General features: G+C 44.3%; 1 protein-coding gene across 2 annotated transcripts in view; it reads right to left on the bottom strand.

Moving 5' to 3' along the window:
• The window catches only part of TPD52L1 (TPD52 like 1), a 66,046-nt gene that overhangs the window by 27,610 nt on the left and 14,159 nt on the right, over positions 1-24,277 (bottom strand). For both annotated transcript variants that reach the window (XM_034765741.1, XM_034765740.1), the window contains exons 2-3: positions 19,044-19,159; positions 11,337-11,485 (exon numbers count right to left, since the gene is read on the bottom strand). In XM_034765741.1, the coding sequence (XP_034621632.1) occupies positions 11,337-11,485; positions 19,044-19,159 (265 nt within the window). The remainder of the gene's footprint in view (positions 1-11,336; positions 11,486-19,043; positions 19,160-24,277) is intronic.

Consider the following 24,277-nt stretch of genomic DNA (forward strand, 5'->3'; position numbering starts at 1 on the left):
GTGCTGTGATTAAGATTTCTTTGAACAAAAGTCACAAAAGGACATGATCTGCTGTCGGACCTGTGCAACCTTGCAGACTTCAACAGGATTGGACAGGAGTAACAGAGCAGAATCTGATGCAGGATCTATATTCCATACTGTGAACATCATTTTAAAAGGGGTTAGAGTGAGTTTATACATGCGTTTGATTTTCACCTGAAGTAACAAGTTCAAATGCATTTGGTGATCTCATTCTCGTCCCCTTTTTGCATCATCACATTATTTGGCACAACTGTCAGATTCTATTCTGGTCAGTCTTGAATAGAAAAGGGGAGGCAAATCATGACAGAGGTGAAGCTGCAGAGGAATAGAAAAATAGGCCCAGATACTGCCACCCTCACTCATGCTGAATAGTGCCTTCCTCCAGGAGTAGTCCCGGCTGATTTCAACAAGACTACTTCTTAAATAAGGCACTGTTGTGTTGTGAATAAGGATGGCAGAAAGTGGCCTACAGAAAGGTATGAATAGCATTTGTCTGCATTATGGGCCTGATCCAGAGCTCACTGAAGTCAGTAGAAGGACTCCCATGACTGTACTGGGCAAAACCAAGGGGGCCAATCCTGGGTGGCACTCTGGCAGATTTACACCAGATTTACACCAGCACAAAGCAGTCCTAAACCTGGTGGATCCAGCCAGGAGAGTAGGGGGTATCCTCTGGTGATGTCAAGCCAAGATAGCAGCTCCTAATACCAACTCTAAAGTGGCTCTCATAAGTGTCCTAAGGTTGCCATCTGGCCAGTTTTTCTACTACCTTTGCCAGTCACCAGTCAAAAGATGCATGTGCACAGCAAAAAAAAGTGGCACATTTCAGCCACACACATTGTGATCTTAACTACTAGCTGCACACGTGACATCTGGGAGCACGCCATGGCCCAGCCAGTACCCAGGTCCCATGCTGTGTGAATGCTGAGCCCTCACCTGCCAAAACCACAGCAGTGCTTCTTGGCACTGGGGACTGGCCAGGAAGTTGGATAGACCCGTCACCTGAGGGCGAGGGTGACCAGCCAGCAGGATAAGGTAAGGAGAAAGGTAGGAAGGGCAGAGGCTTCTGGGAGGGGACAGTAGGCAGACTTCCTGGACTGTGCTGTCAGAGGTCTCAGTGCCAGCCTTAGAAAGGCTAAAGTGGAGGCTAGCATTATGGCAGACCACAGAACTCATCTGGACACAGATCCAGTGTCTCTAACCCATTATACAAGTGTGTTGAGTGGCTGTAGGTATAGTCCTGTGCCCTGGCACGGGGTTGCAGAATGATTTTGACTCCCTAGATTGTTTGGGGCTGGGGCTGGCCAGTGGCTAGTTTTTCTGAATCTCAGGAGGTGTCAGCCCAAAGGGGACAGGGCCACAGCTTTCCTGTGCTTGGTTATTACTATAACAGCCCCTTGGCATTGACAGTCATTGCAGATCATAGCAAGACTCTTTGTGCTTTCCATCCTCAGCTGCACTGAGCACTCCTCATTCTGAATGGTGAAACACCCTGAGTAATTGTTTTTTCCTTGTGAGGTCTGATTTAATGGAATGGCATATAGATGCACATATGGAAATGCTATATAGCAGTATTTGCTATTAAATAGCATCCTGGCTCAGTGTTCGAGCCTAAGAGATCTCGTCCATGCTAAGAGCCATATTTTCCGAAGCTTAAGTTATTGAAGTTCATAGCTATGCCCCTAATTGTTTTGGTACAATTAATGGGGGAAGTATAGGAACAGAAGGAATGGTGAAAGTAGCTCTGTGTTTCTGATTCAAAAGTAGGGCTGGTGGGAAAGTTTCCATTGAAACCATTTTTGACAGAAAACTGGGTATTAGCAGACTTTAAAAAAAATGTATAGTTTTCTGTGGAAAATTTCAGTTTTTCATAAAAACACCCCAAATGCCTGAAAACTGAAATATTTTGATTTGGATAGCCCACCATGGTGCCTCATGGGCGTTGTAGTTCTGTTTACTCATGTCTTCTCTATGGTCTGTGCTCCCCAGCCAGACAGCATTTCCCATGATATAACATGGCCAGAAACACCCATAATGCAATCAAACTCCCCTTTAGTTTATAATTACTGACTTGGGCTTTTAAAATAGTATTATTGCTTTTTATTTCAGTTTCATAAAATGCAATAAATCACCAATATTCTCTAAGTAATCTCTGTACATGTTTTGCTACATGACCTATGGGTTGACTTGCTGTCCATTTAAGAGGAGCTGATTTGACAAGAGAAGTTTAGGTAAAAGGAGGTTCTGTGACAATTGGAGGCATAATAAGACAGAGTGAAACTGGGATGTGTCTTGAGAGCCATCAGACTACATTGTGACATTGAAGAAGCTGCTGCCAGATAATCATTAGGAAACGTTTGGGTATAATAATTATTCCCTGGTAATTTACTAGTCCCAATGCTGTTGCTACCCAAGATGACGCTGGAGTGTCCTGCTGCTACCAGAAAGCCCCAGAAGGGAACTGATGGGCAAAGCTGCAGGTAAAGTTACCTCTTACCGGATGACCACGGTGAGGATAAAATGTAAAAAAGACTCTTAAGTGTCTGGTCGAGATATATTCAGTGCTTCATGTGAGAGATTGGTGTTCACAGACCTATCAGGATAAATTAACCTGACATTTGTAGTTATCATATGAAATTTAATGGAAGAAACAGCAAGAGAAGGCACGGAACTCTTTAGGGCTGTTTCATTCTTCTCTTTTCAATGCTTAGCTGAACAGTTGGCCATATCGATCGTTCGCCATTTGGTCCATTCCCAAGCAGCTGCAAGAGCTTGACGGCTCAAGAGTCCAACATCAGAACAGACTTGATGAACTCATGTAACAGGAGGTCTGCCTCTGGGCTGCCTCCACCCCTCGGTTGGTGGAATTTTATCCCAGATGTTAGAAGCCACCCAGAGAACAGCATTTACTGGAACGTCTTGTGGCATCCTTGCAACATGTCTGAAAAACTTAAGGTTCCATCTGCGGACAATCGCCCCTGTAGTCTGTAGATTAGAGCGACCATAAACATCTACATTACAGATGAAGTCATTCCACTTTATGCCCAATGTACGATGTTGGCATTTTGTGTGGAAAGCCTCCAACTTTGCCCAGTCTGAGTGGTGTAGTGTCCATGTTCCGCAGCCATACAACAGTACGGGAAGAATACAGCTCGAATAGATCCTGAACTTGGTTGTCATGCTGAGATGAGGTTGATTCCATATTCGTTGAAAATGACCCATGTCAGATGCTGCAATGCCAATCCGATGGAGAACCTCCATGTGAGAGTTTGAGGAAGTATAGAACCCAAATAGCAAAAGCTGGAGACTGCTTCAACAGTTTCATTATTCAAAGAGAGATTGGAGTCACAGGTGAACCTGGTCCTAGATTTTGCAACTTTGTCTTTGACCATGAAACATGGAGGCCAATCTTAGCCCACTCCTCCTCCATTTTCTGGAGTGCCTCTCGAAACCTGTTGTGGCTCTGTACTAGAAGAACGTTATCAGCATAGTCAAGGTCTGAGATGCCTATGGCCCAGACAGAATGTTGCATTATGAACTCCACTGCCTGACAAAAGAGCGCAGGGCCAAGATACATCCCCCTGCCTGATACTGATTTTAAAAGGTGCTGACATCGATTCCCCAGACGTAAGTGGGCAGTGGTTCCATTATGCAGCTCTCTAATCAAGTCCAGCAGAGTGGTAAGGACACCTATGCCCTTTAAGGCCTTCCATAGTGCGACACAGTCAACTGAATCAAATGCAGCCTTAAGATTAATGTATGCTACGTGCAGGGGCTTCCTGAACTCACGGTGCATCTCCGACAACAAGTGGAAGACCAAAATGGCGTCTAATGTGGACCTGTTCCTCAAAGCCTGACTATTGGGGGAGATGCTTCCAATGTAGCAGAGGCTCCAAGCACGCCAGCAAAACATGCACAAACACCTTCCCTGGAATGGACAGCAAGGTGATCAGCCTGTAGCTCTTATAATCACTGCGCAGTCCTTTGCCCTTATAAAGTGAGATCACAACACCGTCCTTCCAGGTGGTTGTCAAGGTTCCTGTTCTCCGCACCAGATGAAAGATGGCCAGAAGTGATTCCACTATAGGGTCAATAGCACATTTTAGCAGTTCTGCAGGGGTACCATCAGCGCCAGCTGCGCATCCGTCTTTCAGTTTATAGATGGCACACTTTACTTCATCCAATGTTGGTGCATCCCTACAGGTGTCTGGATTTGGAAAAGCAGTGGCTGCCAGATCCTCTGGCTGTTGCTTGGTCAGAGCTGGATGGTGGTTCAGGGCACTGTGATAATGCGCCACCCAGTGTGAGAGGATGTCATCATCCGATTTACATGGATGGCCTTGGCTGCCATTCAGGATGCTGTTTGTAGCGACTACCTCTTGACCGCTGAGATTGCGAATAGCACAGAATGCTGGCTTTAGGTCACCCCTGGCTGAGGCAAATTCAACATTGTCCGCCACATGGTTATAATATGCGTCGTGATCACAGAGTGTCAGGGTGCTAAATTTTCGCTTCAGCTGGTTACAAGCGCGCTTATCGCCAATCTGGCAAATGATGGCCTTCAATTTAATTATTTGGAAGGCCTTCTCCGATAGCTAAGGTCAATGTGCTGGATGCCTATAGCCAATTGTCTGCTCAGCGGATTGGTGGGGAATGGAAGTGAACAGTGACCAGGCAACCTCCATGTCATCCGGCAGGGCGGCTATAGCTGAGAATCTATTGCTAACGTCAATACAAAACCTGTTGACTAAACCTGGCACACAAAGTGCGTCTATGTCAAACTTCATCATCACAGAGGGCTTACCTGCTCATCAGAGCGTCAAACACCATACGGGCAACCACTAGGTGGTGATCTGTGTTTGCAGCACATTCCGCACCACGATATAATCTACAGGAGGTGAAGAGATGCCTGTCACATGTTTTGATGTGGTCCAACTCCTTCTGAGTGATGCTATCATGAGAGACCCATGACATCTGGCATATGCAGTGCCACTTGAACCACGACCCAAGAATAGAAAGATTCTGGGAGGCGCAGAACGTGAGCAAGCGGCAAGATTTATCATTGGGTATACCTGAGCCATAATGACCAGTGACGTGTTCAGAAACATTTCGAAGGGAGCCAGTTAAGTGTGTTTAGGTCACCCAGGATCACGAGATTATGTGGAGGGACTGTGCATATTAGACATTCCAACTGATCGTAAAAATGATCATCAACTGAATCAACAGATTCCTCTATGACAGTGCGGTAACCATGCCAATGTTTAAGACGTGCAATAAGTAGCCGAGGAGACACTGGAATCCAGGTTATTAAGGAGGACTTGGCCTCATTTCGCAGTAGTGCTACCCCACGTAAGTGGTTGTGGCTGCCAGAATACAGAAGTAAGGAATCTTCCACCTCGTGACAGCTGTGATCTATCAGCCTTGCTTCCGTTAGGCCTGCATCTTCACCGCCTGTGCTAGCCATCATTTTCGGGGTTCTCGTTGGACCTGTCCACCTCACATAAGGCCCAAGGCGATATTTCAGACAAGCCTTCATCACTGATGGCATAGCTCCAATGAGCGATCCCCTACTTCAGATGTTACACCCGCTCCACCACGATGAGGTACAGGTCGGACTGTTTCATTGCATGACATACGTTACAACATGGAAATGATCAGTGTGTATTTCTTATTGCTTAGTATTGTATACTGAGAACTGCAAAATTCATTTCAAACATGAAAGTAAGAAGTGCACCCACTCAAATGCAAAGCAAACACCTATAACCAAGCAAGAATTCAGGTTACATAAGCCCTTTTCCTGGGTAGCAAAATGCTAATTAAGAAAATAAATAATTAAAAAAAAAAAATCAGTGCAATAAAATAAAATTACACCTTAATCCAAAATTGTTAGCTTTGCCTTTAAAACCCACCAACATTGTCCTGCTTCATTAAAAAGTGCAATTATTTATACACAACTCCTCATGCACAAAAGGCTTTCATAAGTCCAGTAACACGCTGCTCTAAGCTAACCAAATTCCTGGCAATCTCTATTCACTGCAAACCTGAGCTCAGAAAATTATTCTATCTGAATGCCTCCTCACCACCACAAATGTGAAATGAATGAAGTTGATTAACTATTCTTTAGGAAGTTATTGGTATGTTTTATATAGGCAAAAGGGCCTGTGAAAATAAACACCTCCTACCCAGACATGTAGTTTATGCTAAAATCAACCCACTGTAGAATAACAGAGGAAAAGACTGGACAAGAAAATTGATTATGAACAGATGTGAATGATAATTCTTAGAAACTGGAAGGGACCTTCATGGTCCATCTGGTCAAGTCCCCTGCACTGAGGCAGGACTAAGTATTATCTAGACCAGAGCTTCTCACAACAAAATTTTTGGTGGCCTCAGAATGCAGTCACCAACTCTTGCGGACAATTTTTCCGAAATACTTAATTAACTTTAGGAGAAACAAATAATTGTGTACATAAACACATCCAAATCATTGTCATTTATTTATATAGGGTTTTTTTGCAGACTCAATAATAAAAAATAATGTATAGTCATCTCTATTCTTTACTGAACCTCAACATCACAGAAACACCAATAAGGTGCTTTGCACATTCTTGTCTTTTTTGTTGTTTCTTTTGCTTTTTTGGTAAAATGTGGATGTCTGTACAACAATTCTACCCGGAGTTTGTGCCTATTCTTGTGCTTTGCGCATGTCATGGAGCAGGAGCCTCTCACTCTGCCTGGGAGCTGCCAAACCCTGCAGCACATGGGGGCCACTGAAGTGCTTGCAACAGCTATAGCAACTGTGAACAGCGAGTGCAACCTCAGGAGGGGGAAAAGGCTGACCTGTCTCTCTGTCCCTGCCTTCTGTGGCCCTTCAGCGAGAGCCCACCCCAGGGAAGATGGGTTGGGAACTCACTGGCTGCCTGCAGAATCCCAGGTTAACCACGCTCTGGCTGGTTGGGAGTGAGGGAACTGCCCAGGGGACTGCCCAAGTGACCAAATGTGGCAGCTGCCTCCACTGACAAGACTTGCCTCTGGCACCACCCACACCAGCCCCACATGTCTCCAGAGGCACTGCCCAGATCCCCCTGAGGAAGCTGCGCAGTGCAGGGTGCCAATCTCTGCTGGTAGCACCAGTGCAAACACCAATGTGGCGCAGTTCACAGTCCTTAGAAACAGTTCTTCAGGAGCAACAGTTGGGTGCCACAGGGAGGGGCACTGGTTTGCCCCTCACCCCCCCCAATATCCGCCCATGTTTTGGAGGCTGTCGTGGCCATAAAAACCCACAGTCGCTACATTTGAGAAACACTGATCAAAACCAGCCCTGACAGACCACCCAGGTCTAACTGGTTCTTTAAAAACTTCCAATGACTGAGATTTCACAACCTCCTAGGTAATTTGTTCCAGTGTTTAAACCAGTATTTACAGTTAAGAAGTTTTTCCTAATGTCTAACCTAAATCTTGCTGTAATTGAAGCCCATTACTTCTTGTCTTGTCCTCAGTGGAAAAGGAGAACAAATTATCACTAAGGCTGCGAGTAGTCTGTCATGGATTCCGTGACTTTCTGTGACCTCCGTGACTTCTGCAGCAGCTGGTGCTGGCTGGGGCAGCCCCATGGCCGGCAGTTTGGGTGTGTAGGGGAAGGGGGTTGGGGAGTACGGGAGGTGCTTACCTCGGGATGGGGGGCTTCCCGGCTCCCACTGGCATGGCCCCCCTGCAGCTCCTAGGCAGCGGAGGGGTATCCACATAGCATGATGCCTGCGCCCACAGATCCCGCCCCCACAGCTCCCATTGGCTGTGGTTCCCAGCCAATGGGAGCTGCAGAAGCCAGCACTTGTGGCAGGAGCAGTGGAGCCCCTACCCTGGCCCCTGCTGACTAGGAGCTGCAGGGATGCAGAGCCGGGTAGGAAGCCCCACTACCCCCTCCCTCCCCCAGTACCAGCCCCACCCCCCCAGTACCAGCAGGGGTCCCACACCACCTCCCCAAGCACCTGTGGTGCCCTGACCAAGTTTTAGTCAGGGAGGGTATTTTTAGTAAAAGCCATGGACAGGTCACGGGCCCGTGAATTTTTGTTTACGGCCCGTGACCTGTTCATGACTTTTACTAAAAATACCCGTGACTAAAACAGCCTTAATTATCACCTTCCTCTTTATAAACAACCTTATACATACTTGAAGACTTCTCATATTCCCCCTCAGTCTTCCTTCTCCAGACTAAATAATCAAAGTTTTTCCACTCTTTCCTCATAGGTCTAGACCTTTAATTCATTTTTGTTGCTCTCTTCTGGGCTTTCTCCAATTTGTCCACCTTTCCTGAAGTGTGATGCCCAGAAAGGGACAAAGTAAATGAGTTAGCTCAAACAGAAGGTATTTTGCATTCAGGGCTGAAAGATTTGAACAGCCTTCCAGATTTTCTTTTTAAAAGCTACTTTGCTGCAAAATGCCAGAGCTATTGTTGCAAAGATAGCATCTGACTGGAATTAATGGGAGTTGCCCCTGTGCACAGAGGGCAGAATTTACCTCTGTGTGTACTATTGTCCCAAAGCTATGTGGCGACCTTGCAAGCGGCTTGAATCTATAGGAAACATTGGCCCATGGAGCCCATATTTATGGTCTTCTACAGGAGAAAAGCCATGGGCATTTTCTGCTGGACAGAATCCTTTGAAGGTGACATTTCTGGCACTATCAACAACACTTCCATGAAGTTGGTGAACATCTAAAATGTTTTCAAACCTAGATGCTTAAAGTTAATGCCTATATCTACAGTTAGGCATCGGGCAGATTTTCAAAGGCACAAATAGCAGTTAGGTGCTCAAGTTACCACTAATTTTTGGGTACCTCCCATTTCTGGAAGCCCATTTAGGCTCTTTCCAAAAATCAATGATGGGTTGGTGCATACTTCTTCGTGCTTTTGAAAAAAGGAGCCTTATTTTTGGAAATGCTGAGTGTCTACAAATCTCATTAACGTTGGCTTGAAAGTCAGGCAATTTTAATTAAGATATCTAATATGGATTTAGGAGTCTAAATTTGGGCACCCAAATATTTTGGCCTTTGTTCTTTAATTGGCTCCTGATTTAATAAGGATGAAGGCAAATATAAACAAGGAACCTTTGTGGGTAAGGCACTGACTCCATGCTACCACATTGAATTAGAATGTTTATTCAACCTACAGTCATCATCTACCACCAGATTTTTGCCAGGAGAGATCCTTCAATGTGAATTCCCACTGAAGCCAACAGAAGCCCAGGTTGTGCAGCGCTTTGCAGATTTCGATGCTTTAGGGGGAGGCACAAAGGGCAGTTTAGACACTTATCTCCAGTTAATTTTCAGTGGGATAGAGAGGCCTAAACTGTCCTTTGTACTTTTGAAACTCTTCCTTACCACTCTTAATTTTTAATTGTAGTGACTGTCCTAATGATCAGGTCTCATGCAAATCATCCTGCTTAAGTGCCCCTTCTATACAAGCTTAAAACGGAAAAGTTTGATTTAGGAATTCTGCTGGGCTGCCTCACTGAAGTTTTAGTTCTGGTGCCTCATGACCATATTCTTTCATTAAACCTGGCTGAAATACATCTTCATGTTTTAGGATGTTTGTGTTCATTAAAAATACCCACAAAGCCAAACCTTTACATGGAAAACACAATTTGTTTAAAAAAAAAATATCATTTTGCCAAAACCCCATTTTTTTAATCACAAAACAGCTTTGACAGAAAACTTTTCCCCCACACTACAATTACATTAGGTCAGTGGTCCCCAAACTTTACCTCCCACCCTCCCTTACCCCTGTCTCCACCTCCCCCATCCCCGGAGCAAGATCCAGGATTGGGGTTCCGGCTCAGGGCAGGGGGGTGCGGAAGGGGTAAGGAGGCAAAGGCTGGGACCCCAGCTGGAGCCAGGGACAGGGCTGAGAGCAGAGCCTTGGCCAGGGGCCCCGGGAGCAGGGGCCGGAGCCAGGAGTGGAGATGGGTGGTGCTCCCACCCCACTCCCCCAAACATTCCTCTGTGCCCCCCTGGGGGGGGGCGCTCCCTACAGTTTGGTGACATCTACACTAGATTTTCCTTTTTATTTTTATTTGTTCAATACTCAAGTGCTGTCATTTTAGGGAAGATACAGTGTGTTCATAAATATCGATGTTGAATCCCCGCTTTAAGTGCAAAACTCAACCTTAACTATGGAGCTGAGACCTGCACCTCAATACTACTTAGTTTTAGAGCTGCTTGTTTTGTCTGTCTCCTGTCTTGCTGAAACACCATTTCTCCCAGATACAGCTTTTACCTCAGTTATTCAGTCAGAAGTTCAAAGTGCTGTACCTGCCCTAGGTCTCCACATTTTGTGGCGGACTCAGGGTAGGTCTGATCACTGTTTCTTTACATGCATCAGTAACTCCTTTCCTCATGCGAGGCCTATGCTAGTATTACTTGGCAGCACAAACGAAAAACCAACTCCCCACCCCACAAACAAGCACCCTTTTGGCAGACAACAATGAGCGCTAGACCATTAGGGTTCTACAGTATCATTGGTTTGTTTTTTAAAAGATTTACAGATAGAGACTTTTACTGAGCTGGTTTGTTAACACTTGAATTTCAGTTACCATCATTTCTACATTGCAAGTGGTACCAATACCCTGCATTTCTACAGTACCTTTAATTCACGGATCTCACCTAAATTGAGCTTCTCCACATACTTGGAAACTAGGCAAGTATTCTGGATATCCATAGTACACACAGGTAAACAAAAGCTGAGACACATTAAGCTATTTGACTAAGCTCAAACTGCAAGCCAATAGCAAAGCTCTGAATAAACTCAGGAATCATGAAGTTAAGTCCCCCTGTTCTAACCGTTAGATACAGCACTGTTTCTCCTATGGCTACTGCCTGCTTTCACTTATTGAAGTCAACTATGAAAAACTGTAGAAAATTCCCATATGGAGTCACACACAGCAGTTCGGTGAGCACTGGAAGTATTTTTTTTAATTCAAACAGAGGTATGTTTCTTGCTGCTGCTGCTGTTTTGGTACAAAGAAAAAAGCTAAGTAGGAAAACAAATATAATGCCATGAGATCGAAAATATTGTCCCACCAATCTGGGGTTCATGTGATATGGGCAACATTTGGTGGGGTACTGTAGGATTTGTTGTTGTTACAGGTTGTTTTTTTAACCACTTAAGTGCTTTGAAGAACCTGCCATGTCAGTTCCTGTAGCTTACTCAAGTTTGGCCACATTTTTCAGCAGATAGCACTGTATGAGGGCCCAAAATACAAAGTACACAATATGCTACTCAGTGGAGAAGAATGAATTTGTACAGGTTTTGTACTCACGCAGAAGTCGTCTGCATGTCGTGCCAGCTTTTGCTAAAGTTCTGTTTCAGCTCATTCATCAGGTTGATACCAAGCTTTTGTTTTATTTCTGCCAGGTGCTTTTCTTTGGCTGCTAACACTTGCCGTAAAGTTGAAATTTCATCCTCTAGCTGAATAGAATAAAAAAAAATGTTAGCTAGTCATAGAAAGATAAATAAGTATCACATGGTCAGAGTTAAAAATCTCTACTGAGGTTCATGTGAATCTGTATTTGACAGTGAGGCATATGTGGGGGAAAAGGGATTAGAGCAGTTTTGCTGGTCCCTGGGAAGATGCCCAGACGACCACATCCATTATTAAAATTCAGCTCAAAATGCACATTTCCTTAAATGTATGACCCCACACTCCCCACTCCATGCACCTAGTAAAGGGGAGAGTTCTCACCATTGGGAAGTAACTGTGCAGCAAGAACTGCTTGGGGGCATCACGAGTCTTTAAATGACACAAGCACTTAATTCACACAGAAAATGGGAATGGGTAGGAGCAGAGGAAGACCATTTAACACAGCCGTCTTCCTTTGAATGCGTGAGCTTTGCATTTCCTATTTACAGCTTCAGCGTAAAAAGTATCACAACCCTCCAGTCTTGGACCATATAAAATACTCACCCCTCCCCAAATAGGTTTTAAATAAAGAGCATTGTTTTTCAAAAAGCATTATGCTTTTTCTATGTGAGACTTTTAATCTCTGTTGCTGTTTTATATGTTTGAAATAAAAAAAAATTGATTTTTTTTAAAGCATTAGATGTTACCAAGGGTGGCCAAATATTAGTCTGAGTACAATAGAGACTCTTATAGTGTAGATATAGGGACTGCTATTGGAACTGGCCCTTGTTTAGGGTGTTTGGGGTGTCATGCCATAAGCCACCTTGCCCAACCCAGACATGTCCTCCTCAGGGCTAGTAACAATCTGGCCCATAATTTATCAAACCATCCCAATATAAAGGGGAAGAAGTCATTTCTAGAGTAAAAACTTCACTATGTTTAAGGTACCAGCTATAGAGCCTAGAACAACTTAGTGCTCACGCCCAGGCTCCACATTATAGGCCTGGTTCTCTGCTCCACTGCAGCTCCTTAATGTCACTCCAACAGCTAAAGGGGCTGAATAGATAGAGTTGAAGAGATCACCGGGAATTTTCCTGGCAAAGGAGGAATTCCTACTTTTATATAAAGCTGACGGAGCAGAGCTATACCATCTCTGTCACATCCCCTGGTATGTGGACGTGCCAGGAGAAAGGGAGTGGTTGAAGAGCACTCTCTACTCTGCCTATCCCACTGGCTATAGGGATCCATAGGCACGCCAAGCATAAAAGCTAGAGCAGCAGCCCTGAAGACCTGAGAATGTCAAAGGCAAAAAGATGTCTTAAAGTAACTTTGTTTGTCCACACCCAGCCTGGGAATGGAGGAACAGAGAATCAAGGCCTATGCCTTTGACTGTCTATTTCTGAAAAGTTTTTAGACTTGATAACGACAGACTAAGTTTTACTTACGGGGGGAAATCAGTGGGACTCCTTGCATAGACACAAAGAAAGCAGAAACTGCCCTATAACCTGCCATCTAATCTTTAGTAACATTTCAGTTAAAGGGAGAAAAAAAAAAGTCAAACTAAGAACTGATCTTGAACTAACCAACTTGTGCATGAATAAGGTCTAAAGAATATGTTCAGTCAAAAGCAATCTATGGTGCTACTTTTCGTACTCTGGCAGACATGTCTTTTCAAACACATTTTATACAAAAATAATGCTGTTATCTACCTAGGACATTTGGCTATGGAGAGGACAACTAGAAACAGTTCACCATTTATTCAATCTTCTCATGCCATTAGTCTGCATAGGGCTTAAAATCTCTACCTCACAAAATAGGCAGCTGCATGTAATAATTAAGTTGCAGTAGTGGTGAGGGTGAAGGACAAATATATAGTTATTCTTGTCAACACAATTAGAATTTCCATTAAAGCTGTTTTGTTTTTTCCTGTGTATCCTATTTATAGATATCGAAGAGTAGGGTGGCCAACTTTCTAACGTCTGAAAATTAGACCCCCCTAACCCGCCCTTTCTCTCAAGGCCTTCTTCCCCCAGATCCCACACCCCACTCACTCCTCACCTGCCTCCCTCACTGCTTTCTCCCTTCAACTCCAGTCTGAGCAGCCCCAAGGGACTGGCCCTGCTGGAGCTGGGGTTGGCACCTGGCAGTGCAGGTCAGAAGAGTGCTGTGGCTGCACAGGAGCTGCCAGGTAGCCCCACCGGCAAACTAGGGCGCGGCCCCTCTTGCCCAGCAGCCTCCCGCCTCTCTCGGCGCTGCCTACCCAGCAGCCCCCTTCCCCACCCGCTGGAGCTGCCCGAGTGCGGCTGGGGGGGGGGGGGGGGAAGAACCAGCTGGAGGGGCAGCTCACGCTCCATGCTTGTGTGTATGGGAAGATCTTGGTAGATGAGTAAAATGCCAGGACCACTACCAATAATTGGAATATGCATTATCATACTTGTTGCCAAAAGCAGCTAAATCAGTAGGTCTTAGTAAGCCACTGGAAAGACCTTAGCATAACTAAGCAAGCAGGTGGGGGTGGGGTTTGACCCTCTGTCCTTCCTGATAAGATCTCTGTTGAAATTGTTGAGATGTGTTTTAGAAAAACAGGAAGCTTATCCATATCTGCCCTTTGGGATGTGTTTGTCAGGGCCTTCAAAACATGCGGGCTCTGAAAAAAACAAATACATCTGTCTAATTGATGGTTTAAGAAAAACTTCTTGCTTAACCTTTGAAATTGCTTGCTTAACAAGTTCTTTTTTTGATTGACTTGTTATTGTTGCACTAACTTGAATAAATAAGGAGAGAAAGTATGGGGTAGTTGGTAGGGTTACCATTCGTCCGGATTCCCCCCGACATGTCCAGCTTTTTGAGCTAAAAATAGCGTCCGGGGAGAATTTGTAAGTGTCCAGACTTACCCCCGCCCCCCATGCAGAGCGCGCACACGGCTAACAGGGCAGCCGGCTGGATGGTGCCACTTACATGGGGCTCCGACAGCCAGAGAGAGCCCCTCCTCCACTTCCCCTGCAGCAGAGATCACTCCCTCCCTCCCTGCATTCGCAGATTGCCTCCGGCAGTCTGGAGCTCCTCCCCTGCTGCCCAGCCTGCGAGCGGCATGGTAAGGGGGCCAGGCGGTCGGAGAAGGGTCAGGGAGGTTCTGGAGGGGGCAGTCAAGATACGGGGGGGCTTTCTGGGGGAAAGGGATGGATAAGGTTTTGGTCAGTCAGGGTACAGGTAGGGGGTAGGGTCCTGGGGGGCAGTTAGGGTGGGCGGGTCTTAGGAGGGGGCAGTTAGGGGACAAGGAGCGGGGGGAGGGTTGGGGATTCTGAGGGGGGCGGGAAGTGGGAGGGAGTGGAAGGGGCAGGGGCGGGGCTCCTCCCGTTCTCTTTTTTGCTTGCTGAAATATGGTAACCCTAGTATTTGGACTTTTCAGGAACACTTCGTGGACCCATTGTAGGGTCCCGAGTGGCCGCTGAAAGACAGGCCAATTGGACAGCTGTTGTACCACTTGAAGACCGCTTCAGACTTTGGTAATTATTAATTTTGGGGGCGTTTTACTAACCTGTTGTGGATGTGTGTGTAAGTGTTCGAGACTAAATAAAGTGGAGCTTTAAGTGGAAGCACTCTTGTGGTGTACTGATTGTGCCAACCACCCATCAGATGGCCCATTTCCATTGATTTATTTCTTGCCACTGCCTCACCAAGAGTAATTGTTACCAAGGGCTTTGGATGTTTAGAACCAGGGTAACACACTGGGAATCCCTTATCCTGCTCACTATGGATCCCCGCACTCTGTTCTCAGCTGCAGCCCTGCAAACCACGCTCTTCAAAGGAGCTGCTTGTGGCCTGAGCTGGTGCATGTGTGCATGCTGCCACAGGAGCTGCCACTTCAGGGCTGGACAACAGGCTGCCACTCTCACACCCTCTCCTCCACACACACCTGCAGTAACTGGACTTTTAGTGTCTGGTTAGTATATCTGATCAGATACTGCCAGGTTCCCTTTTCAACCTGACTTTCTGGTTGAAAACCAGACATCTGGCCTGGGCCAGCTCCAGCATTTCTGCCGCCCCAAGCAAAAAAAGAAAAAAAAAAAATAAGGCCGTGATGGCAATTGGGGGGGAAAAAAAAAAAAGCCGCGATTGGCGGCGGCAGTTCAGCAGCAGGTCCTTCGCTCCTAGACTGAATTGCCCCCGAATTGCCGCAGGTGCCGCCCCTCTCCCTTGGCCGCCCCAAGCACCTGCTTGTTAAGCTGGTGCCTGGAGCCGGCCCTGCATCTGGCAACCTTATCTAAGTGTCCTGGAATCCCCTTTATCTTATTGGACATTGTATGATTTAACCCTCTAAACTGCAAAGAATTAGGCAAGCACTAATGAATAAAGCACTGACTTCCAAGGCTGGTTTTATGTTATTGATCCCAGAACTACTTTTATCTCGCACACTAATACATTCTCTTACTCTGAAAACAGATCAAAGGTTCACTGGTCTTTTAAAAATCCATCCCCAAGACCAGCAACATACAAGACCAGGGGGAATTAAAAAAAAAAAAAAAAAAAAGACTGAGTATTTTTATATAATCGGATATATGCACACACACAATATATATCTTCTTTTGTTTGTTTAAATAAATACACATCAAGCATACCTGACAGCCACTCATTCTATTAACTGATCTCTTGTAGGCATCAAGAAAGAAGTGGGCCTTGAGGAAGGATTTGAAGGAGAGGCTAGCTGTCCTTACTGAATGACACAGGGAGAACACAGGTATAAGGAGAGTGTGGCATAAAGCACAGAGATAACTGTGAGAGATGTGTACTATTGGGCTTGTGTGTCAAGATTAGTATCACTGGTGGAGTAGAGGGTAGAAGAGAGCTCTACAGGAACCTGAAGCTAAAGCAGGGAGGGGAGATTGTCAAAGGAATAACCAGCAGCTACATCCAACTCCCGCTGAAGTTACTTTCAGCGGTAGTTGGGAGCCTAAAAGCTCTTTGTGCCTTAGGGCATGTCTTCACTGGCACCGTTAAAGTTTAACAGCTTGTGTAGTCATGGCACAGCGCTGGGAGAGAGCTCTAAAAAAACCCACCTCCACGAGAGGAATAGCTACCAGCGCTGGGAGCACGGCTGGTGCACTGTCTACACTGGCATTTTACAGCGCTGAAACTTGCAGTGCTCAGGGGGGGTGTTTTTTCACACTCCTGAGTGAGAAAGTCGCAGCGCTGTCAAGTGTCAGTGTAGACGAGCCCTTAGGAAAAATAAAAATAAAAAATCTCTTCCAGGAAACTTGATCTTAATTTAATTATAGCCTTAGAATCTCCCCAAATTCTCCAGACTTTTTCTAAATGCAATGCTCAAGTGTTTTCTCTTTGAACATAATTACATGCCACTAGAATGCCGTGAGCAATTTAAAACCGTCTTAAAACAGCCCAGCTGACCTAGATACTGTAATTCTAGTGACGACAGAACAACTTTCAATTTGTCTTTGAATACTTGAATTAAGGGTCTCATCCTGTGTGGTGGGTTCCAAGTGCCCTCAATTCCTGCTGACATCAATGAGAGTGAAGGGTGCTCAGGACCTCATAGGATGAGACTCTTGGGGAACTCATTATTTGCAGGTAACTACAAGGAGTTTTCTTTATTTTCCGCCTTCGCTCTCTTTCAGTCTGCTCTGCCAGAAGAGTATGCAGATCAATGAACCCAAGAGCTAGTGTGTGCGAGCTGACACACACATTTGCTTTAAACATGAAATAACTCTTATCCCATCCGCATGTCCTGAGCCAGATATATAAATATAATTAACAGTCATACATCAGCTTCCTTTCTATTATTTACAGGTGTACAAATTCACTATAGAAGCAACATGTAGCTAACATTTCAGAGACATTAGCCTTAAAAGCCCAACTGGGCAGAAACAATCACTTGGCTTTTACTCCTTCAGGAAATCACAAGTCAGTGTATAGAATGAATCAAACAAAAGTCTCAGTGGCTTAGTTAAAAATATCAGATAAGGTCATGGAGGATAGGACAATCAATGGCTATTAGCCAAGATGGTTAGGAATGGAACTCCATGCTCGGGGTGTCTCTAAACCTCCAACTGCCAGAAGCTGGAGCAGGATAACAGTGAACGGCTCATTTGATAATTGCCTTGTTCTGTTCATTCCCTCTGAAGCACTTGGCACCGGCTATGGTCAGGAGAGAGGATACTGGGTTAGATGGCTCACTGGGCTTACCCTGTATGGCTGTTCTTATGACTATTAACTGCAATTTAAATATTTTTACTGCATAGTGGAGAGAGACTAGTCTCTGCTAAGAATTGACCTTAGAATTACATCATCTAGTCCTGTATCAGTGTCCTGTAGTTGCCAGTACCAGATGCTCCAGAGGATGGTTCAATTACAGAAGAACTTTCCTATGACCCTGCCAACTGTTAGTGTCTACTCATACACTGAAGCTTGAAGGTTTTTGTCTCTTCCAAAATGTCTGGCTTATTAAAATCCCTAGAATTGGAACTTTTATTGTTTTGAATTTCCCACCTTCTGGTTTCACTGATTGTCTCTTTCTTATTGTATTATGAGAGATTGAATAGAAGTTCACAATCATTCGATAATTTGATAAGCCTGATGTTGACTCTCTTCCTAACCTCACCAAAACTAAATCAATAGTGCCATGTAATTTCGTCCAGTTCAGGCTCCCCCAGTGTCCTTCAGTCATTTGGGATTTTTTTTTTTTTTTTTTTGCAAATTCTCTTCACAGTACTGTAAGAAGTTGTGTTGTCATGACGTTGCAATCACCATCAGTGTCGTTTTCTCTTAAGAATCATGTAATCAGTTCTTTTCAGTAAGTGTATCATAGGCGAGCTGGCCCTTCCAGAGAGAGAGAGAGAGAGAGATCTCAGCCCATCTCTGACACAGCTGATTTGCCTCCCCAGGTGGAAAGAATGAATCAAGTAACATGACAGTCAGTCATGTGACAAAACCAGGCCTCTGAGGGTTAGAAAAACAGAAGCTTGTGAACAGCTAAAGTGAGGCACTGCAGAGTGGAGCTGCAGGAAGAGACACTATCTTGTACTGGCCCCTCAGGAAGGTAGAAAGACCCAGCTGAAAGTTTTGTCTTCCATTTGGGGAGTGGCAAAAAGGCAGGCCAGGCTGTAGGTCTTCTCTGGTCACAGGAGAACGAACCAATACCTGAGGGAGGAGGAGTTGGGCCCAGCTTTAAGGGGTGGGAGGAAGGAAGACCTTCGATGCTTGTTTTGGAGCTTTGTTTTAACACACCATACTTCAAGAAGAGTGGTTGTTACTGGACTTATGAAAGCCTTTTGTGCATGAGGAGTTGTGTATTGAGGAGCCTGGAAGAGGGGAAATCGAGGCAGGGTTCTTTCAGGAATCTTTCATTCACTATATAGGCTGCAAATTTAAGACTAATGACACATGGCTCGTCTGTTAAAATAGCACACCCACTAATTTTACCTCTGCCGTCAAGAGAGGATTCGTTTTCCAAAAATAATCTGACAGAATGAATCACCTCGCACTATTCTAGTCTAGAATAATTAAATAAAGGAAATATAATGTACTTGTGACATCTGCACTTCATCCTGCTAATAACTTCCAAATTCAGGAGGTATAACTATTAATATCCAGAGAATCAAAAAGCATTACCTTGGCTAGCTCAATCTTTAATTCTTCTCTCTCTTCTTCAGAAATCATGCTTGTGAAATCAATATCAGTGACCACTTCTTCATCTGTCTCGTGCAATGGCTGCGTTTCCAGCAGACCTTTGAAAATAAGAAAGGAATAGTCAATAAAACTCTTACAATACATTTACTGAGTGGTGGCAGGGAGGGGGCAGAGGGTGACCAACTGTACGAAACCTAAATAAAGGCCTAACTTTTGTTACATGCACTAGTGTTATCCAGGTCTTTCTGATACAGCCCATTTGGAGTCCTCTTTTTGCTTTTGTAAACCTATTGCAAATGATAGATTATCACAGAATCATAAAAATGCAGGGCTGGAAAGGACCTCAAGAGGTCATCTAGTCCATCTCCCTGCCTGAGGTAGGGTTAAGTATGCCTAGGCCATCCCTGACAGAGAGTTTTAAGAACAGGTTAGACAAACACCAAATGATGGGGGATTCCACTCCCTAAGTACTGTTCCAGTGCTTAAATAGCCTTATAGTTAGAAAGCTTTTCCTAAGATCCAACTATGACGACTGGAGCTTGATGGACACATTACCTAGTGGTTAGGGAGTCTTTTTTTTTTTTTAAATGAAAAGGGGAACTGGAAGAGGAGCCTGGGCCCTCCCACTCCACCAGGCTACGGTCCCAGACCCTGTGGGGGTTAACAAAGGCCATGAGTGCCTTAGGACTGCCATCCCTGGGACACTTGCTACCTCCCACTCTATAGTCAAGCTTTGCAGTCTGTAGCAAAACTGAAAAAAGGTACTGACTGTATCTTTAGTCAGACAGAGCCGACCACATAGGTTCCTCTTTTTTCAGAGGAGTTGCTGCAGCACCCCTTCTCAGGAGCACCCAGGACAGGTCCTTCTCTCTCTGCCTTGTCAGCCCCTTTCTGAGCTGTCTGGCTTCCTTTTAAGCTCCATCTGGAGCATGCTCTGCCGATGTGGCTGGGCCCAAAATTGTTCATGTGAGGCTTAAACACCCCATCACACCAACCTAGATCTCTCCTGCTGTAAACTAAGCTGATTACTTCTTGCACCACCCTTGTGGGCATGGAGAACAATAGTATTTTGTTGTATAGTTTTTGTATAATATTGACCTGAAGGCACCAACAAGATCAAAAAAATCAAATATCACTGGATGCAGCATACAACGCTACTGCATCATGATATAATATAGAAGAAAACAACATGAAAAACCTAGCCTTTCTTCAAATTAAAAAAAATAAATCAGTTAATAAATATGGATCATTGCTGTGTGATGTCCACAACAAGGATGACAATATAACTGGTCGATATAGCACTATGTTATACAGTAAATCAATATACACTATATTTTTCACGTTTCTTGTTCATGGTTATGTGGCTATCACTTATTTGCACTGTAGATCCAGGAAATGGATCTCTTGTGTGGATTGGTCCAGGCTGAGGTTGATGGTGGGGTGGAAATTGTTGAAATCTAGGTGGAATTCTTCAAGGGCCTCCTTTCAGTGGGTCCATATGATGAAGATGTCATCAATGTAGCGCAAGTAGAGGAGGGGCACTAGGGGACAAGAGCTGAGGAAGCATTGTTCTAAGTCAGCCATAAAAATGTTGGCATACTGTGGGGCCATGCAGGTACCCATAGCAGTGCCACTGACTTGAAGGTATATGTTGTCCCCAAATCTGAAATGGTTGTGGGTGAGGACAAAGTCACATAGCTCAGCCACCAGGTGTGCTGTGGCCTCATCAGGGATACTGTTCCTGACAGCTTGTAGTCCATCCTCATGTGGAATATTGGTGTAAAGCTCTTCTACATCCATGGTGGCCAGTATGGTGTTTTCAGGAAGATCACTAATGCATTGTAGTTTCCTCAGGAAGTCAGTGGTGTCTTGAAGATAGCTGGGAGTGCTGGTAGCCTAGGGTCTGAGGAGAGAGTCCAAATAACTAGATAATCCTGCTGTAAGAATGCCAATGCCTGAGATGATGGGGCATCCAGGGTTTCCAGGTTTATGGATCTTGGGTAGCAGATAGAATACCCCTGGTGAGGGCTCTGGGGGTGTGTTCGTATAGATTTGTTCCCATACTGTAGCTGGGAGTTTCTTGAGCAGATGGTGTAGTTTCTTTTGGTATTTCCTCAGTGGGATCAGAGGATAGTGGCCTGTAGAATGTGGTGTTGGAGAGTTGCCTGGCAACCTCCTGTTCATAATCTAACCTGTTCATTATGGACTACAGCACCTCCTTTGTCAGCCCCTTTAATTAGAATGTCAGAGTTGTTTCTGAGGCCGTGGATGGCATTGCGTTCTGTATGGCTGAGGTTATGGAGGAAGTGAGAATGCTGGTAAGTCTGAAGTACAAGCAACAGGTATGGGGAGTGGAATAGTCCAGAATCTTGGAGCAGAGTATACTTGTGGTTATTCTTGATAGCTTAATTCACTGTGCTGTCACACTGAGGCCCTGATCTTACAAACAAATACTGATGCACATGCTTAATCTTACTATCATGTAGTCCCATTGAAACCAAGGACAGTATTCATGGTACTTAAGCGCATGCTTAACTGCTTCCATGATCAGGGCCATGATTTGTCTCTTATGTTCAGATGCTGATGATCTCCAGAGTATCATGTATTATTCGATAAGTACCAACAGGAAAGAGTTTTACAAATGGCATCTAGTGACTGTCAGAAGAAATTTGGTAGCTTAAATAACTGGTGGATGCTTCCTATTCTCAGCTGCAAGGAGAATGTGGAACTTTACCAGACTCCACCTCTCCTTCCCTGTGGATTGCCTAGGGCACTTGGCTCATGGCATTTGTGTGTTAAACTTTGCTATACAACAACACTGGTTCTTATCAATTTCAAACTGCAGTCCACAGGGTTCTAAATACCAAGAGTGAACCGGACCATAGTTTTGTTGATTTCACTCTGGTGCTGCTTGGCAAAGCAATGAGTTGCAACAGAAGCATTGACCTGTCTGGTGGCATTCTCAGGAACAGAGCATTGTGTTGATTTATGTTTGGAAGCTTACCTTTGTAACCATATGGGTCAGAAACTTTAAAATAAAAATGAAAGCTTAAATTGTGCAGAAATTGATCATTTAGACACCACATCATGCTAGCTTGCTCGGAAAAGCTAAGTAAATGGGTTTTTAAACCCTTGACAAAACAAAGAAAAACATTTTACACAAACTGCAGGAAAATAATTTCCAAATTATTTTTTATTAGCCAGAAAAGCCAATTATGGTTTCCAATTTATTCTAAGATTTTAAACAGTCTTACTAACAGCCTTTTCATAGCTCCAGTCCATGCTTCAGAAATGAAAGGAAAAAATTACAGACTTAAACAGTCTTTTTATTTTTTTTCTGCTGAAGGGTCTCAGCTTAGTCCTTCAAATACTCCATCAACCAGTATGTCAAAACAGCCACCACCATAACTTTCTACTTTAGACTCTGAAGCCTTGATAAATACAGTGTCCTTCCAATCCACAACCATATGTATCCAGTGCAACTTCTGACCAGGAAAAACAAAACAAAACAAAAAACCCCACCACACTCTGGGTCAGCTACAGCCTAAACAAAAGATGTGTTACAATGTGCATCACTCAGCTGCCACAGAGACAGAGCTACAGCTGAACAGAATTCAGCACAGTTTGAGGAGGATAAAATGAACTCTGGGGCCAGCCAGAGACTGATCTAGCTCCTCAGATACAGCATTCAGAGAAAAGAAGGTAAGAGAAGGATGAAGAGAGATCCAACTAACTACCTATTTGAAATAGCATTTAATGTTGGATGAGATTTACACAGCTCATGTTCTAGAGGGATGATGTCACAGAATTTAGTAGCATAAGAGGAAATGCCCCAATACCAAAGATAGTTGAATGGAAAAGAGTGAGCAGATTGGTAGCTATAAATCATATCAAACAAACATGGAGGAACACTGTATATCTATTTATTATACATAAAAAAAACTATGTTAAAAGATTAAGACTACAAAGTTAAACACTCAAAGGTATGAAATGCCAGAATTAAGGCTGCCTGTGATCCCCATCCAATTTGTCTCTCCCTGTCACCGTGACCTCCAATCAAGCCTCCACCTTAACCCTCCCATATTCTCTATTCTCACAGCCTCTCAGTTCCAAGCTCACACCTAGCTCCTTGTTCCAGTCTCTTTGACCAGCCAGTCCCAGTTCTCCCCTGCACCCAAGTTCCTTATCAGATCTTCTCCTGCCCTCTCACTTCTTTCCCCCCCATCCCACATGTTTTCAGTGAAAGGGCCCTAGAATCTGTCACCATGTTACAGTACTATAAATTAAGCTAGGGTGAGGTTATTTCACTGAAAGCTGAAAGTTCTACTGTGCCCAAATCACTGGATCTAGGCAGCCAAGATCCAGGACTTTAATGTGAAAGACCTGAGGTCTAGGCACAAAAATGGTTGTGCATTTTTGCACTTCAAAGAGTGCATTTCATTACTGAAACCGCGTACCCCAATTGGAAAATTAAATATGTACACAGACATTTACCCATATGCGAGCACAAATACTTAGTTTGTACATGCACCTGCTGTAATGGAGCAGGCAAATGAAGATGTGCAAATGTACATCTTTTCCCCTGTGGAATTTAAGCCTCATCCTATTTAAAAAAATAAATAAAAAAAATCTGCCCTTGTACTTTAAACCCAATTACCTGAGAAACCACTTCTTGTGTTACACCCCATCACAACAATTGAAGCCAACTGGGATGATACTGTTTTTGTTTCCTGGGACTAAGCTTTCCAAGTACAGGGTCTTTGCTAGTGGAATACATGGCTTTTTATTTGCTAGGGCAAACAAAATATTTTGCTTTGTTTTTGATTGAATGTCAATTTTTGTTTACTTAAATCTTATTATTTGGCTATTAAAATATCCCTTGAGGCAACCAGGATTATTTTATACAATGGGCTGTCTAGGCTATTGATATGTTTTAATTTTTATAAAAATGACACTTATTTACAAGATAAACCATTGGGAGTTCAACTCTCCTTCCCTTTCCCACATTCAACAGCATCCTACTCTACCCCTCTCTCACACCCAGCAATATCTTACTCTAGGAACACCTCCCTTGATTTTAGTGGAGCTATATGCCGAGTACGTAACTACTCAGTATGGGAGAATGTGGTAGAATCTAGCTCTAAGTAAATTAAAAGACCAGATGAAATTTTAGCACGAGTCAATGAGCTGCATTTCCCCTAGAGTTTAATGAAACA

The sequence above is a fragment of the Trachemys scripta genome, chromosome 3 (genome assembly GCF_013100865.1).
Source record: "Trachemys scripta elegans isolate TJP31775 chromosome 3, CAS_Tse_1.0, whole genome shotgun sequence".
Classification (NCBI taxonomy): Eukaryota; Metazoa; Chordata; order Testudines; family Emydidae; genus Trachemys; species Trachemys scripta.